The 19,517-nt window shown below is 42.2% G+C and overlaps 1 protein-coding gene across 1 annotated transcript in view; it reads left to right on the plus strand.

The window, feature by feature from the left end:
• The first annotated feature begins 303 nt into the window (after positions 1-303).
• NEDD9 (neural precursor cell expressed, developmentally down-regulated 9) overlaps positions 304-19,517 on the plus strand; it is a 76,232-nt gene continuing 57,018 nt past the window's right edge. Inside the window, exon 1 of the mRNA XM_075493862.1 lies at positions 304-322. Coding sequence (XP_075349977.1) covers positions 320-322 — 3 coding nt within the window. The 5' untranslated portion in view covers positions 304-319. The remainder of the gene's footprint in view (positions 323-19,517) is intronic.

Raw genomic sequence — 19,517 nt, forward strand, 5'->3', positions numbered from 1 at the left:
GCAGGGAAACCCTGCACAGCGCAGAACTGTTTGAATTGGCAGGACGGTAAGTAAATGGAAAGACATTTTCCTCCTTTGTTCATCTCTGTTTCATTGACCTTTTCTTTCAGGAGAGGAAAAAAGCGCTTGGGTCTATGACGAAATATTTGAAACAAGGAAATCCTGCAAGTGAAAAGAAGTCCTACAATTGGGAAAGGCAAAAAACCAGCCAGTGTAACCACAATGCTGGACTTCCTATAGAGATAACCATCACCGATGCACAAAGCTCCTGTGTTCCTTCGATTAACATACTGTAGGTGGAAGCCAAAAACACCGGATAATGGTAAGTTTCAGTTTCTACAAAAAAAAAGTTTTAATAGAAGCGTAACTGCCTTTCTTTTCAGTTCAGCAAGAAAATACTCTCTTTCTCAGAGGCCGACCAAACACCCACGTTGTTCAGGGGTCAGGCAGAGCGCTCCTTGTTAGGCTTGGTCGCAACCCGTCTTAGTGCCAAAGCCAGCAAGAGCTGGTATCCTGGGTAGGGATAACGCTGCAAGTCTTGGTAGTAAACGTATCTTTACTGAACATATTGCCAGGAGGATTTTCTCCAGTGAAGAAGGGGGAGGCTTGTCTCTAGTAAACGGTGTTTCAAGGGACTGGTGCAGCCCATTGGGGTACGGCCTCCAAGTACAAACACATGAGCGACTTTGGCCATCTCTCCATAAGAGGAGAGCTTTTGAAGATTGCGCCGATCGCTTCTCATATTTAAGGGAAATTTCTAGATGTCAACAGGAAGAATTCAGCATCTCCTATGGACAGTCTAAGACATTTTAGGAGGCCTTGTACCCCACCACTCTGAAAACTTCACAAGTTCCTGACTTCACACTCCCCGTGTGCTGGTCCACAGCACCATAGTGGCCGAGTTCCCATGCAGAGGACAACGCTATAGGTAAGGCAAATAGGCTCAGGGCTGAGACAGTGAAAGACAAGGAGATAAGAATGCTGCTGACCCACATATTTATGAAGTATTTCTTCTCTCTATCAGCCTGAGTAATATGCAAATATATAGGCATGTCTGTGCATTACCACGCACCTACTCTCCAGCGTTTGAAGTCTAGATGGCCCTTGAGGCAAGAGTCACATCATGCAGAACAAAGCACATGTCAACACTAACTCCATGCCATAACAAACATTTTGTCAGTAATGAGACCAAATTGGAGCTGAACAAGAAGCTTAACTTTGCTCCTTAGCTTTCACCCCCAAAGAACAGTCTTAGAAACTACATCCTTATACAGGCGATAGAAAAGATAAGGAAGCACATTTATGATGTAATTAAGTAAATCATGCTGACCTCCCAGTAATGAAACCATTTCTAATTATCCTGATTATCCTGGAGTCTTCTTATCTTGTATGTGCTGCTTGAACACTTGTTTAAGGTGCTGCCAGGGTGCCTGTCATCAGTAGGACAAGGTTGCCAGTAAAAACTTTGCAGCAGAAACCTGAAGACAGGCTTGCATACCTGTCTCTAGCACCACGTTCACCCTTGAGAAAACTATTTTAAAAGAAAACCACAGCACAGTTTTGAAAAGGCTCTGGGTGAAAGAAATCAAACAAGAACTCGGAATCAATGATTTCATAAGCAACATAAAAGAAGATTTCTTCACTTGTTACAGGTTTGAGAAAAGAAATGTTTTCCAACTTTCAACATCAAACAGCCCCAATGTAAGGTTGTTTTCTGGCTTGGTTTGATGGGGGACAGGAGGAATCTCAAAGTTTTTCTTGGAACCCCTTAAGATCCCAATTCCAACCTGCATCTCTTCATATTTTTCAGTGATTGTTTTAACAGAGGTCCTTTTCCAGAAGACATACTAGTTTAAGGTTTACTCCTTGTCCTTCACTGCATTTATTTTCCTCACCTTTTAATGTTGCCACTGTAAATGAAAGTCATGGGTCTTTATACCCCTTTTAAAGAAGATAAGTGCATAAATAACCACCAAAAATGTGCCCTGTGTAAGTCATGTCAGTTTTACAATTAAACATTTTCTCCTTCTCATGATGTGTTTTATTGAGGTATAAATCAAGACTAAAAGGCAATTTAGCACAGACAGGAATTTTATGGAGGGGGGTGCAGATCCCCTGGGCTCGTCTGGAAAATGAGAAACATACTCATAGATGATACATCTCGCCGGGTGCAAGATTCACAGGAGCTAGAGAGCACTCCGTCTAGACTGAGATTTAACTTTCTCATTTAAATCAAGTGAAAAAGGACTGTGTTGGATGCAATTGCATAAAACCTTTCTGTGTTGGATTAAGGAGGTTTTTGCAAAGCTCAGTCACACTGAAGAAATTGTGCGGGCAGAATGGAGAGTTGCCAAATCACAGGGAGTAAGCAGGAGCTGAAAGGTAGCAAGTGACTCCCTACGTTTAGCAAGGTTTTAGCTGTGCTCACTTACTTTCTTCCACTAAGCAGAAGCTTTCCCTTCTGTCCTTTTACTAAGGCAGGTAGATAGATGCTTGTGGCAGACTTTGCTTTCTTCCAGTCAGGACTCTCAGTTGCAGACCCTCCTCACTTCTCTCTAGGAAAGTATAAATTGAGGTCAAGTAAGAAACCTAGGCTTGCTTGCATCCAGAGCGTGCCTGGGAAGTGACAGCAGGATTCAGATATAGCTTTTTTTCTTACTCTCAGGAACTGACCAAAACCACTGCCCTGCGCTTGGGCCACAGTGCCCAGCTAGAAGAGAGAAGGGAAGTCTCTGCCTTGCAGCACTGCCTGGCAGAGGTGAAGTACACATCTCATAGCCCACCAAAGAGAGGAACAGGATCACTCCATCCTCAGTTAGTCAATGGAAAGCGGGCAATCACATTTGTCTCGGTGTCCACCCATGCAGACATCCCCTCCCACTATATCCCCCAACGCCATATTCAGGATTTACAGAAGGAAGCGGGGTCCTCGGCTATCTTGCTAGCGCCACAGCATTTTATTTCTCCAGCCAGCCATGCACCCAAGAATCTGGGGCATTAACGTCCACCTCTCTTCACAAAGACAACTAGCCCAGGTTGTTCTCTCCACAGTCAACAGAAACTGGTATTAGACTGAATAAGCCCTGGAGATACTGAGAGATAGGTATCTCAGCTAGGCAGCATAAATTTCAACCTTCCTGCCCTGAGAAATATAATTTGTACCAACATTAGTGCCTTCCAAACAACAGCTGACTAAGCTCTGCCCACGCATCTTAGTGCTTGCATGGTAACGGGACAAGGGCAACATCTTGTCCTCTGTGCACAACCCAACCCAATTGGCAAAGCCATGCCCATGCCTGGATTCAGGGTAAACCCTCTTAGCTGCTCATTTGGAGGTAGGTGGCAGAAACAAGGCACAGCGGTTAGTAACAAGCTGAAACAAGTCTGCAGGCTCAGATGGCCCCCAAGCAAGTTACATTTGAATCAAGTACCTCCCTCTTGCCATGCAGCACCTTAAAGCACACAGCATTAATATTTTATCCTTATGAGCCTTCCACTGTCCCAGCACTGCCAGCTCATGATACATTTTCTGGAGCACAAAACTCAGAATACATTCTGGTTTCTACAGTGCCCTGCCAGCTCCCAGATTTTGCAAGAATCCCAGCATTCAATTATTTTTTGTTTAGAGAAAGGTTTTGGCTTTTTTTTTTTTTTTATTTACTCAGCCCTCAGTGCTTTATCTGCTTCTGCAGTTCAGGCAACGAAGCTGACCCACCTGGTTTGTACCGGCAGCTGCATCACAACATGCCCTTCCTGGGGATGTCCTCATCCCCGTGTGTCATCGGGGATTTTTGCTGCACATCCCCTGGTGCTTTGCACTACAGTAAACTGAACTGCTCTGTGACGCTTGTCCAGCGATTCGTCCCCATCCCATGACCTCCTGCACAAGATCGTCGGCTTCCAGCTGAACATATACACCCCGCCTAATTATTAGGGTTTCCAAACAATAGCTAATCACAGGTTTGGCATCATCAGCAGGTTCTGAATCAGGCTTCGGTAGTATTGTCTGACCAAAGACTGGCAAGGGGAAAGGCCCCTTGCCAAGGGGGGAGGGCAACTGGGATTAATAACTGTATTAAAACCCACAAAGACAGACTGGGAGGGCTGGAAGAAGTCCATGTAAAGAGGGCAAGAGCTGACAAGAGCACACAGTACCTTTCAACCATCTGTTTTGTACTTTAAAGGTGCAGTAAAATGTATTTATACCCGATTCCTTAGTTTACAAGGAAAGCAAGTTGCCTTATAGCTTTTAAAAGTGGCCTCAGCTGAGCAGCAGTTCTCCCAGCCTGGATTTTGGGGATTACATATCAGTCCAATAATACTTTCATTCATGGAGCCATAGCTTTCCATCTATAACCTCTACCTCCAGTTGCCATTGATTGTTTATTTTCCTCTCCACTGAAATACAGAAAGATGAAGGCCTGAAGTAGCAACTGCTTGAAATATACCCAATTACAGAAATGTTGTGTACAGAGCTTTAGGTCATTAAAAATTACCATGGAGAAATCTGGGTTTAGAGTCCAGTAAAGCAGCAAGAAAAACAGAGTACCTCATAATGGATCTTGAAGAAAAATAACCAAGTGCTTGGGTTTTTTTATTTTATTTTTTCAAAGAAAAAAAAGCTTCAGGCTGGATTAGAAGTGGAGGCAGAAAATATACAAACTTGTAACATGGATAAAGGGTTTTGTATGCTTTCCATTCGTTTCCCATCTGCTGTGCAAGTAGTTCATCAACACACATTGGCCATGGTTTATCAAAAGGAATCCTTCAAGGAAGCCTGGCCTTGGGAGCAGCTCCTGCATTTGCTGTTCTTCAATGCAGGAGTAAGGCCTCAGGGACAACTCATAAGCGGGCAGTCCATCCCCTAACAACCCTCATGAGATAGAGCAGTCCTCAGGAGATGCTGGCAGACAAAACAAAGCGTGGAAAAAAGCCTAAGCCTGCTCTGTTTTACGCCTGCGTCCAACCCAGTAACTCCTGCACTGCAGCCAGGTACAAGTTTAAAGCCAACTTAGTCCTCTCTCTTTTCCAAATATGACAAAGTGTAAGTGAGGCACATTTCAAGCTCTAGCCTACTGGAGAGTAACGAGAATCAGAGATACCGCTGAAGGAGACATTTAGCTGAAGTTTGGATCATGGATTAATGCATCCTTGACCAAATAGAGAAGGTATCACTGAGTGACAAAAGTGCAGAAGGGAGAGCCCAGGGACCCAGATGATATCTTAATCAGCTGCTGAGTCACCAGGTATTTAAGAGCTGGGCCGTTCCAGCTTTGGTGACTCCTTGCACAAGTGTTTAATATTACCTTGCCCAATTAAAGACAGCCTCTAGTTGTTATGTTTCACTGTTGTGTATGGTTACCACAGTGTGTATGTGGATCACTAGGATTCACATAAGCAGCAGCTGAAGTAAAGGCTCTTTGCAGCAATACATAGCATTTTTTTGGATGGCCGTTTTACATAAACCCCTATTGCATGATCACCATTACTCATTCTGTTGGAGAAGGGGAGATCCAGAATAGCAAACTAAATACAGATACATACAAAAGGACTGTAATAGAGCAGTGCTAACATTTAATGCTCAGAACCAACTTTTTCAGGTCCAGCAGCAGTCAGACACTGGGGGGAAGTCAGGGAGAAATCCTTTTTGCTTTTCTCGATTCTGATCTGGCTGAAGCTATTAGTGCTGATTAGCATGAAGGGAAAACCAGAACAAGACAAAGCCCCTTCCTTTCACAGTTTCTCTAACCTAATCCAAGCCAGAAATACTCAGATTTTCACAAGAAAGACCAATCTATAACATGCCCAGCAAAGAAAGAAGCTAAGCGCAGCGAGGCAGGCCACCCTGAAAGCCGCCCGTGTGTGTGAGCAGGCCCATGCAGGTTAATGGGGCCAGCCACAACACCTGCAGGCTAGGCTCAGACTCAGGGTAAACATTTGCCTTTCAAAACAAAAACAAATGAAAAGGCTTTGGGTTGCCCCAAATGAACATACATATTGTCCTCTAGGAATTCTTCTGTTTTGTTACTCCTCGAGTTGTTGTTTTTTTTTTTTTTAAACTAACAAAGAGCAGGCTAGAAGTGAAGGGGTTCTCTGAAAATACCTTAAAGCTTTATTTGCTTTAATCCTAAAGCAAGAGGACCTAGCATCTACTTAAGTCCCATGAATACATGCAGCATTTCTTATCAGCAGCATTAGAATGCCATTAAAGAACATAGATTCACCAGTCTGCCTACAAATGATAATGTCTTTACTTGCGCATAATGCCTGGTCATTTCCCAGAATATTTTTAAGGAGCCTTATTTCATTTTAGTCTTTTTCTCCCTTCTCTCATTCATGACATTTCCTTATGCTCATGATTATTTATTTGGCATGGCATTTTGTTGTAAGAGAACAGCCAAGCCCTGTGTGCATACATAGCACAGAATTTCCACTTTGAGAGAGCTAGGTTTTGAAATTTATAGATGGCACAAAAGCCCTAACTTAAAGAGTGAATAACTTTAAGCCTAGAAAAGTTGAGAAGTGTTATCTGTGCATGGCTTTTGGTCAGTCAAATCAAAGTCATATCATCACCTTCAGCTTTTGACAACTTTTGCACTGGACCCCAATTCCAACATTACATCTTGAACCTCTCTCTGCTATTGAGCCTGAAAAAACCTCTTGGCTATATGCAGCTGGCCTGCTCGTGGGGACAGCAATGCCATCAGCAGTTGCACCCCAAGCCTGCTCAAGGGGAGACAGGAAACAGATAAGGCGGCTTGTCTCGGGCTCTCTGCTTGAGAGCTTAGAGGCAGCCCCAGCTCCATAATTTTCCCCCAGACACCCAGAACTTCTCCCTGCCCCTGGTTGACTTTTTTCATGTTTGAACCCAAAATCATTTGCAACTAGCAGAAAGACTTACTCTTTTCACTAGGTTGCAGGTCTTGCTTGCTTGTATGAACACACCATACTTGTCCAGGCCTTGTAGCAGACAGAGGCACAGCTTCCCTTCATCGCACAAGCCAAGGAGGACGGCAGTAACGTGGGCCATTCCTGCCTGCCCGCAGCTCTGCGAACCCTAGCAGCAGCTACTGACACCTGGAAAAGGAGCAAGTAGCTGCTTCCCTCCCTGTTAATGAAACATTTGAGCTACAGCCATTGTTTATTCAAGGACCTAATAAGAGATGACTGTGGCTATTTTGTACTTAACATCGTTAGTTAAACAGAAATTGACTGCAGATGGAGAACAGCCATTGTGTTTTATTACCAATGATTTGTTTCCTGGCTTTTAAGGGCAGATATAGGTTGGCAGATCTGTTCCCTTAGGCTGTAGACACTGCAAGGTGTAGCCACGCTCTGTGTTTACGAGCTGTTATCACAGCTCATCATTGGCTTTTTCAACTCCAGGCATGTCAGCAAGACTTAAAGGCTCTGTGTGAGGGAACATGAGAGGAGGTTAGTTTGTCTGCTATCAGCCAAAGATTGCTGACATGCTTTAACTATCTCTTAATAGAAAAGCTATCCACCACAGGCAATCATGACTTGCTTTCAGCAGAAGACCTCAGCAGCCTTGAACAGAGACGAGCAAAAAGGAACCCAAATGGCCTTTATATGTTTTAAGTCTTTCAAATGAAATGCAAAAGATAGCCCCAACCCGCAAAGTTTAATTCGGCTGGGTCATGCTGCTCCCCCTATGCTGTGCCAGACCAGACCTGTGGAACTACGCCTGCAATAACTGGGATGCAACCTTGAACTCTGTCAGGCCCATCTTTCTGCATTAATACTGAAATGCATGCAAGATCCCACTCAAAATTTTCAGCTGGTGCCTATTAAAAATGAGACCAAGCTAATTAAAACAAGCAGTGGGTGTTGTATCAAGCAAATATCTTCAGAAATCTTTACTGGCTCCCAGAATGTAGTGGGAAACAGTACAAAATACCACTGCTGAAAGCCTCTCAGATTTCTTTGCCATCAGATTTCCTGGCTTTCTGGCTTTCCCCTTTGCTCCTCAAATGACAGGTGCCCCAGGTTCACATCCTGCAAGGTTCGGTGTACTCTTCGTTTACAAGGACTTTAGTAAATGACAGGACTGGTAGTGTCTTGTAGGACCTGATTCTCAGCATTTAACTATACTGTATATGTACAGCTATTGTAAGAAATGACTGGCAGATCTCTGTTACAGTGTGCTTTCACCATCTGACAGAGCCTTCCTACCCAGCCTGGCAGCTGGAGTACACGGGAACCACCGTGTTTGATACAACTCACTGTCCATCTAATCCATGTGCTGGTTTTGATGTAAAACCAGCTGCCTTGCTAAGACACAAATAAACTAGCAGTTTCCCCAAAGGCAAAGCTTCTCCCTAACCTCCATCAGTTCCAGGTCAGTTCATGCCTCAAGTCTGAAAATTTACAGCCCTTCCAGTGGCTTCTAACCCACGCCTACCATAAAGCCATCAAATACCTGCTGGTACCCAGGTTACCACTGGGACAGATAAACTCAACTGAAGCATATTGATAGATCCTTCCAGACTCCCCATGGTCCACGTGGCCAGTCGCTACCCTGAACCTTGCCATCCACACTCCCCGTGACCATCCACGAAGCCATACCTTTATAAAGCCCAGAGGCGGCAAAAGTGCACTTGCCTATTTCTTTACCTTTTTTCCTCAAACAGAAAGTTTCAGGGAAAATATTTTCAGAGAGTTACTGAGTCCAGTTGCAAAATGCTTTCCATAGTGCCATATATAGCAGCTGGTGTAGTTAATGCGTGACATAGATTGTAATATTTTAAATACAAAGCTCAATGTTCTACTGACCCTCCCTAATGTTACGTTACATTTCAGTCCAGCATCTGATTGATGACCCAAATTCAGATCAAATTTGCAGCAGGTGATATGCAGGACATGTTTTCCAGCAAATCTAGTTAGCCCAACCAAATCCCCCAGATTTTTCTTTCACATGGCTACTTTCTATCCAGCACAATGGTGAATATCACGTGCCATACCAGGAACTTTTTCTCATGTGAACCATTTGGTATTATTTCTCAATAATAAGCAGCATAAATAAATTCTTATTTCTCAAGACTAAAAAGTATATCTGATGTCACAATCTACACAATTTGGTACCATTAATGAATGTGTTAGCACTGCCTCCCGTGTGAGCTTGTACAATAGTATGGCATTTGTTAGCTTGTTCAATACCATTACAATCAACTTGTAAATTCAGATTTCATGAGAGACAGTTTTTGCCCTTAAGCAGCAGGACTGCTGGCAGCATTGTGTATGTTGTTGTGTGCAGTTGTGTGCGGTGTTTCGTGCAATATCATCTGCAAGATTTTATTTTAGATCATCCCCCCTCCACCCTCCCCAAAATGTGACTAGACTCTCTAAGGGTGAGAACAGATTTTACAGTAGATGATTGTGACCTAAAACTTCATGGGGCCCAAAAATAAAATTCCATCTGTAGAGAAAGAATAAAGAATCAGCTGCAAATACAGTAAAATTAATGTATTAATCGTCTGCTGGCATGGCACAGTCTGGGAAAGAGGCTAATTAAAAGGGATTTGTGGAAGGTCATCTAGGATTACCTTCTACTAAGAGCAGTGGCAAGAGATCTGGGTTATCGGTGATTTTTGAAAGTTCTAATTAAGGTTCTAGAAAACAGAAATTGTACCAAGAAATTGAGTCCTCCAACTTCATCTACACTGGAAATATGCTCTTCATATTAGTTTTGCAAGCATTTATGGCTTTAGGAAACCTGGAGGACCAAAGACTGGGGCTCTATTGTTTCTATAACCTAAATCCTCTTCCCATAAACTATCAGTGTAACGACTTCCATTTACGCCAGTGACGGGTGGAACATGGCCTAATGAGGGAAGGTAGTAAAGTCCTGCTGATTTTATCAGCTGAAGCATGTGATACACAGGACTTGTTTCCCAGCAAATTAAACTATCAGACAAATTAGGGACCTGAAATCCCAGCTCTGCCCTTCTGACGGCAGCAGCTATGAATTTTGCCCAAAACACACGGTCTCAAGGTTTTAAAAAGAAAACTAGAGAGTGAGCCTGAGGGCACCTCCTTTTCCATCTCTCGCCCATTTGGAGACACTGCTGTGCACTTCAGAAACACGTGTTTCATACGCCTGGTTTTACCTGCTACCAAGAAAAGCTAGCTCTTTCCTTGCATACAGGGAAGGAAAGAGTTCACTTACAAAACATCTCTATGCATGATCAAAATTGCGTCTAACAACAAAGAGAGACAGATGCAGATATACGTGTTTTCAGAAGCAGGTGTCCTTCACAGTGCCATTTGTAAGAAGAGATACAGACTGTGTCACTGAGGGGGAAGCCTCCTGTGAAAAGAGCTCGGGTGCTCCCCCGAGCCAGTCTTGGTCAATCACAAGTGCCAGTGTCCACGCAGGAAAGCTGCGTTCAACACTTCGGACCACCACTGGGCCTCCCACCTTGGCTTCAGAGCAAAAGAAGCTGCATTGTCAGGGCCACCCGAGCCCGCGTTCCAGCTGAGGAGCAGCGAGGGGTGGTACAGAAGAGCAAATTCAACAGCTAATCCTTACAGAAAACACAAACTGTCATGATAGAGTCTCCTGTTTGGAAATGGAAGTGTCTTACATCCCTGAGCTAGAAAGAGTAGAAAACCTTCCTTACAGAAGCAGCAAGAAACAAGACAAAGAACCCTTTTTCTTTGCTCAGTAACAGCCAGGAGGAGCGATGCTTCATGGGTTTGTAATGCCCTGAGAGAGCAAAAGTAGCTTCATGCACAGATGTGGTTTGGTAGGATGAATGATGATGTGCATTTAATTTATATTTTGAATTACTGAAGGATGATGACTAGAGAGGGTCATCAGCCATGAAGTTCAGATCCAGGTCTGAAACAGCTCCAAACATTTCAGAGCACAGGGTCATGGGGACGGCGCTTGGGTTTTGCTTTGGGTCATTGGAGACAAAATGGTCAGCTACACAATTTAGCTCTGGAACCATCCCTGAATTTGTCTAGATTCATGGCCTTGGCTTGGGCCCATTAGCGGTAACAACTGTGAGAGAAAGCGCAAGCGAGGACGAAAAGATAAAATAATGGCATAAATTCCAGTAGCTCCTGGAAAAAATACATTTGACCTTTATTATCTACTAACTTCTAACCCTGACGCTTAGCTCTGGGTTTTGCTCTTAAAATATTATCCCTGGCAGAACAGAGTCCGAAGAGAAAATAGACTCTGGAAAAAGTGTGAGACTCTGGGGAGACAGTTATTTACTGGCAGTTTCACAACCGCCCCTGCACTTCTAATGAAATTTCATTTGTCAAATTCAGTGCAACTTGGTGACAAGCCAAGCTTATTCTGCCTGCCTTTTAGCTTAGAAACATCCTTTTGGTCTCCTGCTCCCAAGCATGCCTTTATTTCATTTGAGAAAAAAGGAGCTGCAGCTTGTAGTTAAAAAGCCGGTCTCAAGCTCTCATGGACACGATTTCTTATTTTAATATGAAAAAGGAGTTAAAATTTTGAACTGGTGTTAACACCATGCGTAATAAAACATGCTCCTCACCAGCAGTACTTCAAAGGGAAATACATTCAGCTTTGGCAAAAAAACCCCCACAACTGGTTGTGATTTTATATGGACTCACCACTGTCTGGGATGAGGCCACCTAACAGGAGTCTGGACTCAGCATCCTTCCAACGTAGGATGAAATCCGTAGCTTCGAAAGGGGGGAATGGATCTTACTTCTTATTGATGTTTTTTAATATGTGAGGCCTGGTTTGTGTACATAGCTTGTGTTACATTCCAGTGGTGGGTAAAACAGCTGAGCTATTTTGACTTCTCCTGGTTAAAATACTACGTTAAGCCCGTTGAAAGTTTTTGCATGTTTAGGTCTTAGGGTAGAGTTGTCAACAGAAACAGTCACAGGTTTTGTTTGGGTTTATAGAAAAGGAGAATTAAAAAAAAGAAGAGTTAGCACAAACAAACTGATCACACTTCCCCCATTGTTCAGGAAAAAAGAAGAAAAAAAAGACAGTGATTTATTTTAGACAGCCTGAATAGCTGGAGACAGAGAGCTGAAACATAGCAAGGAAATTGCCACCCTAAACAAGTTCCTTTGAGCCATTTGATGATTTTTTTTTCTTTCTGCCTGAGTTATGAGTCCTTGGAATGCACATACCATTGATTTGCTTGGTAATTTGCACAAACAGCTCTTCCTGAGGTCCTAAAGCCACTGTATATCCCGGAGTGGAAATATGAACATGATATAGAGCAATTGAGTCTGATTGTTTGCCAGAGTCAGGCTACCTAACCTTGTAAATGGACACAAGCAGCTCTGGCTTCTCCCACGATCAAAAAGCATATCCATCCTGCGACCAAAATACATGTGCTGCCACACAAACAACAGAGAACATGAAGATATATACACCCACCTGCCCTTTACTGAAGCTTGAAACTTCTGTTCTAAACTACCCAAATTCTCATGGAAGCATCATTGCTGTGGTATCAAACACCTCCTGGTTGCACATCAGGTGGCGTGACCATCCTCTATGACATAGGGCCCCTTCTTCTTCCTGACAGAAATGTTGTTTGTGCAATGAGCTATTTTCTTTTAGTAAGGAGGTTTGTTTGCATTTCCCTCTAAAATATAAATACAAACAATATAAACATAAACAAACATAAATAGTCAAACACCACAGTTTGATGGGATGAGATTTGTGTGGGCGGTTTAGGTGCCTAATTGCCATGTTCTGCACGAAGACTGTGGTTTGCACCCTGAGAGCCCAGACCTCAGCCTGGAGACACTGAACCCCATTTTCTCTTTCATTCAGCTCCAAACTGCTTTGTGCCTAATGCATGTTGAATGCTGGTCCTACAGCAGGCTTGTTCATGACAACCACCCAAAACTCACGCCCAAGAGGAGGCTACAAGGACTATGCCTCTCTCTTACCAAGAGGCCCATTGGCTAAAGCTTATTTCTGAGATACCAGAAGTGAGAGCTCAAACATTTCTTTGCCTGATGTGAAGCAGGCACTTGATGCTGGTTTCCCAAACTCCCAGGAAGCCACCTTAGCCACTGTGTTACATGTTGTCCAGGAGTGGTCCTCCCACTGTTTCACCAGATGGACTTACTTCACTCACACCTAAACTGGGACAGAGACAACGCAATGCAGAAAGTGAGAGGGTAGCTTGGTAAGCCAGCAAGCTGGACGCTCGCCTGGGATGTGGAAGCTGGGCATCAAGCTGCCTTCCAGCAAACGTTCAATTACATCAGAGACGCCCACCAAGTCTCAGCAGGGAGTCAGAGACGCAAACCTTAGGACCCCTCTTCTTTCAGCCAGTTCATCTTCTTTCAGCCAGTTCTTTGCCCAAAGAGTGGGCAAACTCCCTTCGAACTCTAATACCTTGCCAGTCTCAGAGGCCACTGTGATTGGCGTTGCTCACAGCCTCCATCCTGGGGATGTACTGCCAGCATCCTCTCATCTCCATGTCTACCTCCTCCTACAGTGGCACGGTTCTCATACAGAGGGTCTGCTCTTACCTTTTGGGGTCCATGGTAGGCACCTTGATTTCTAGCGGTAGTGGATTAAGTTCAGTGACTCGCACAGCTCAGCCTCCTGTCTAATTTGAATTATTCTTAGAAAACTAGGGCTGAAAGAGACCGCATGAGCCCATCTTATACCATTTATTTGCCCAGAGGCAGGGTCTGATATCCCTAGGCTAACCCCAACAGATGCTTATCTAATATGCTCTGGAAAGAATATGAGAAAGGAGAGCCCATAACCTCATTCAGATACCTGCTTCAGCACTTTATACTCCCAGAATTCATCTTTTTTGTCTTATAGTCAATTAACTGATCTTTGCTTCAGATTTGTTTTCTTCCTCTCCCACCATGTAGGAAATAAAATATTGACTTGATCTAGAAATACTGAAATTCAATTTCAAAATTAAATCTTCCCATTGAAGCTGGTAGTTAGTAGACAATTTTGCAAAGAAAAATAGAAGGGAATTGCTAAAAAAAAGTCATCTCTTAACGCTGTGTCATTGTGTATGGGGCTTCCTTTTGGAGCTTTGCTGTGGATGTGGCAGCTCTTTGTTTATTTTGAAGGGATAAGTTAAGCAGTCACTCAAGGATGGGTAGGAAAAGCCTAAGGCTGGAGATTACCATGTAGCTTTCTAATTAGACGGGAATGAAAATAGGTCTAAATCCATTGAGTATACAAAATATGTTTGCATACTCAGTAATTGATAATAATTATGGTTCCCTATAACAACAGCAAATGTCTAGTTGTTATTTTGTAACCTAAGGCAAATGAGTAGGGTATTTGTTTTACTTAAGCTGACAAAACTTGTAAAAGAGGCCCCCACAATGACATTCCAGAGCACAAGGAGAGCTGTCATTTTATCTGCTGGCTGGTAAAAAAAATACATGATTTCATAATGTTATCCTACCGAATAGCTGACAACTCGCACATCTCGCTTGCTGGAAGAATCCAAGGAACTAAACATTAGCCAAACAGTCTAACTCGGTCCTACCTCAGTGCAGTATAAATAGTCATGTACACCAGCAGCAACAGAAGAATGAGCTTATTCTTGAGAAGCCCATGGAAAAGCCTGACCCTCATTTCCTTACACAGAAGAAATCACATAAAAGCAATCAAGCTGAGATTCAAAATACTTGAATACAGACACAAACTATATGATGAACATGTGTTAACTGTCAGCCAAAAAGTACCTAAAAATCCATCCTAGTTATCTAGGGAGGGAATAGGAAAAAACATGTGGACGTTTTTATAATGGATGATTGTTAAATGCTGACCTTTTTTGTTGGGCTCTGATTTTAATGGTCAGAACTCGATTATGCAGGAAGGGGAGAGATACTCAGCTGCACAAATAGAACTTACGCAAAAGCGCTACCAAACCCACAAGTCCAGTTAAGACGTAGAGAAGAAGAGATCTGCAATAACATGTATGTTGAAAGCATTACAGCAACCATGCTGTTTGGAACAACCATGTTCCCTTGCGTTTAGTTCCGAAAGTCAGCTACCGACGCAGCCTCTGTAAATGTGCAACAGGACAAAATAGCACTTCAGGAACCAGTACGCTCTGGTAAACTTGTCAAACTGATTCTTAAATCGATCTACAAAATGTCTATCTGTATGTGTGTGCACCTGTGGCTGGTGTGTGTGTGCCTGGTTTCCTAAGGAAATGAAAGCTTAAGGAATAACACTCTGTGTGTGTGCATGTATGCATTTCTTAGAAAACTTCAGCATGTGTGTGGATGACCATTTATCTGAACTTAAGAAACTCACGACTCTTGAATTCCAGGGAGCCAAGGCTGGTAGCTCATCCAGAGTCTCGCCCAGTGAGATGAAATTCCAAATTGCCTGTGAAGTCCTTGATGTACTTTGCAAAAGGAGATGATCTATGTGCACATAGGAGTACCCCTGCACACTTCATGAGCCAGCTTCTTTCTGCACTTTTAGTATTTGGGATTAAACTTTGGCAACAGATGTGGTTTTCAGGCCTGGGAGATATTTAATTTATGGGCATTCTCAAAGCAAACTGCTCAGATTTCCAAAGATTTGGAAGATTCATATGTATTTAAAAATACTTTATTGCATTTCTGTGGATGAGTTCCAGATACTACGTTGTCCTGCAAATGCTTCTAGCTACCTCCTTTATGGCAGCCTGGATTTTAGATGAGGTCTTATTCACAATAGGCAAAGGTCCTTTATGGCACTATCTGAGAGAGCAAGAACTGTTTTGCTAGGTAGTGGGACACGGCCTTAATCTTGTTTCGCTAATGTGAATTAATAAACTGCTTCAGCTGTAACCAAAGCTATGACGAGCAATAAACATGACGTTTTAGTCTTCTAGTGGATGGTGTTTACAGTGATGGACACTCATAAATAGATTGGTCTAGCGGAATGAGTGGTGCTGGCAGTTCAAGTGCTCCCTGGAAGAGGGAGAAGTAGATCAAGAGCTTACATTTCGGAAAGGGTGTAGAACATTTAAAAAAAAAAAAAAAAGGAGGACCCCCCCCCCCCCCCCCCAGATATTATACAGGTTTTATTCTCTCTCATTTAAAAATGCAGGAAAATATTTTAAAAAGGTTAGAAGGAAAAGGGATTAAAACAGTCTTTCACACTTCTACACTCTTTTCACAACTGGAAATGGGGTACTTCCTCAGACTTAGAAACCCCACAGTTTCACCCTCCTTTTATGCATGAGAGAAAAATGAGAGAAATCAGGTTGAAATACCCCAAAATACAAGCATGTTGTTTCTCTTCCCAGAAACTAAATAATTACATTGAAATAAAGGTCATCTGGCTTTGTTTTAAAATCTCTGCCAGCAAAACTTAAACAATTTCATATAGAAAAGCATGGGTTTTTTTTTTTCAATCTGCCTCAGTATTGTTACCTGCAGTATACAGATCATTTTGAATACACAGAATTTATTTGCCATTGTGTCACTATCCTCAGGATACTATGTTCATTTGATTTCATATACCAACAATGTGATACACTGCAGTCACTAGCTAGGCTGTCGTAAGGAGCTATGTGAATGCTATTTCCCATCCTATCTGCCTACATTTTCAATATAAGGGGAGAACATTAGTAGGAAAACACAATATATAGATAGATATGTTATAATATATAGATATATATAAATACAAGATACAGCATGGAGCAGAAGGAAAAGAAGCATTTTTCCCAATTGTCTTAAAGGCTTCCTTCAATAGTGAAGTAGGAAATAGATAATTTCTGTAAGGTTAATTTAGCTCATAGAAAAATATCTTAAGATATACAAGGTTAAACAGTTTTGTGTCCTAAAGTAGCAGCCATTTATAAATCTGCATAGAGGAACAACACAATATGGATACATTCCCCAAACTGTGTACCAGTTGGATATGAGTGGTTCATGTTCCAGGAGAAATGAAGCCTTGCTATTTGAAAAACACCTGCAGAGGCAAGGGGAATTCCCAGGTTCCTTAATACTCCTTTTTTCCTAGGTGAATTGCAATTCTAAAATACTTTCTGAAGAAGCATGAGAAGGTAGGGAACAATGACTTTCAGCAAACAAATCCTTAGCTTTAAAGAAAACCTACAGAGGGAAAATGGTGACCAACTTGACGTTTCCAGATCTTCCTTTATTCTGTCACCCAGAAGGAGATCAGGTTAAATTTCTCCACATCCATTTACTGCTTTTTAGATGCTGAACTAGAATGATGGAAAGATTCATAAGTGCAACTTTCAGAAAGGGGGCAAGGGGGACAATTTTTTCTCAGTAGCCACCCAGAAGCTCATTCCATCAAGGACTAGAGACAGCTTCCGACCAGAAACAGCTGTGTAAACTCCATCTGACTTTTGTCCTTTTGCAGAGGACTAGCAACAACTGCAGAAGCCAAAGATCTAAACGGAAGTAGAAGGGAAAAGAAAGAGAAGTTTGTTGCTTGAATCTCTAAGTAGAGGCAACTCAAAGGTGGGAAGCAGGGTGCACTGGAGTTCTGGTATCTATTGCAATCTAGTAGAAAGACACTGGACCTTAATGCAGTTCAAATGAACAGAATAGTCAGTCATGGACACTGTGAAAGTGGAGGCCATTTCACACAGCCATTTCTAAAGGCCAGATCCTTGGTTAGTGAAGATGTGTGTTGATTTATTCAAATCAGTGGAACTAGGATGATTTGCACTGAGCCAAAGGACAAGCCTCAAATTTTAATGCTCACCCTTCAGTCTGCATTTGACACCAAGTGGGGCTTTATTTGTATTTCAGATAAATCAAGTTTTAGGAGTTGTTGAAAAAAAAAACCAAGAATTTTTAGCTATTTCTTTTCCTCACTCAGGAGGATATATTTTAAGTTGGTATCTCCAAATCAACCTTTCAATAATCAATGTAATATGGCATAAAATAGGAAATAAATACGTCAAATTGATTTCACATACTTTTTTTTGAGGTGCTTGCTGCAAAATTACATACCATATTGATTAACACAGGTGCTTCAGTCAGACTTGGTTATTCTTTCTCAACCAGAATATTTACTTCTCCACTGGACTTGTAAAAGAAGATAGACAATTTAAGATGAATGATTATTACCCAACATGAGTGAAGAAAGGAAATTCCAGTGCTTTGAATGAAGCATGCAGTCAGTACTTACTGTTTTAAGGTGCATTTATTGTATTTAAAAAGCAGGGGGATGTTTTACCATACTAGTTGTAAACAGGATAAACTGCAAAATTAGTGTCTTTACACTTGGATATAATTTGCCCATGTGCAGACATTTTAATATTAATTATCAATTAGAAACTAGGTTACTGAAAGCAGGAATCCTTTTTAGAAGGTACAGAATGAAGTATTTTGTTATTCTGGCTGAAAACACCTCAGTTGATGAGTAGCATCATTGAAATCAGATATGATACTTCACAAATAAAGTAGAATACCCCCTAGAGAGAGTTTTAATAATCTGGCCTATGTAAGACTTCTATAAGAGCTACTGCATGCATCATCACCTAGATATTTACATGCCAGACTGGTAGGAACAATTTGAAATTTAAGCCTTTAGAAAATATTCAGAGACAAGAATGACCTGGGAGCAGATCCTGAAAGTGCTGTTCAAGGGGAGGAGCATCCAGTTCCCCTGGCAGCCTTTGTTCCACATGAAATAAATTACACTATTAGCAGAACAAAACATTGCTAAACGTATGTAGAATCAGGTGGACTTCAAACTGTTAGAACCGCTTACTAGAGTGCAAAAATGGAATGACACTGCTGGCTTGGTGGAAAGGTCAGGGACATTTTCATCTGTATTTGGTATTCTTTGAACTTAGAGAATTACATTAGAGAGAAAAGAGGCGCTTGCATGCTAGCGCATCAAACTGCCTCGCTGTTAAACTGGGGGCCTGGCACATTAACCACAAGATCCACCCATGAGCAAGAGCCCCCTTGAAACTCTTTCACTGTTCCAGGAAGAAGCTGCACAGTTGCAGAACGGGGCTGTAAATACTAGATTAGATATAAATACTGCATACTGCCATGGGTAGTTTTGGAAGACGCACTGTGAAAATTCAACTAATGCAAGCTTTTAGAAACTTTCCGTTGCTGAATGTTATGAACAGCTCAGCAGACCTGAGGCTATGTTTGAATTAAAAAAATGAGCTGGAGAATGTATTTAGTTCCTCTGGGTTAGTGCAAACATGCCCTGAGCTAACCCTTTGCTTTTGCAGTCCCCACACTAACGTGTCTGCCTTGACTCAACTTTATTTTTTTCAATATGGGCTGAAATTTTGCAGTAACATCTTCTCCAAGTAAAATGTTACCTTCTGTTAGAAGGGTGAGACGATACCTGAGATCCACCAGCAATTACTGTCTCTTAAGTCATTGCATGTGGTCTCCAGCCCTACCAGGAGAATGATGAGCTGTTTAGGTCAGAAGCCATTTTGACATTGTTGTGCACCCCATTAAAAACCCAGACAAAATCAAGACCAAAAGCAAATCATTGTGAAGCCCGTGTTTCGCACTCATGCCAGATTTATGGAAAAAAGAAC

This window comes from Mycteria americana, chromosome 2 (assembly GCF_035582795.1).
Source record: "Mycteria americana isolate JAX WOST 10 ecotype Jacksonville Zoo and Gardens chromosome 2, USCA_MyAme_1.0, whole genome shotgun sequence".
NCBI classification, from domain to species: Eukaryota; Metazoa; Chordata; class Aves; order Ciconiiformes; family Ciconiidae; genus Mycteria; species Mycteria americana.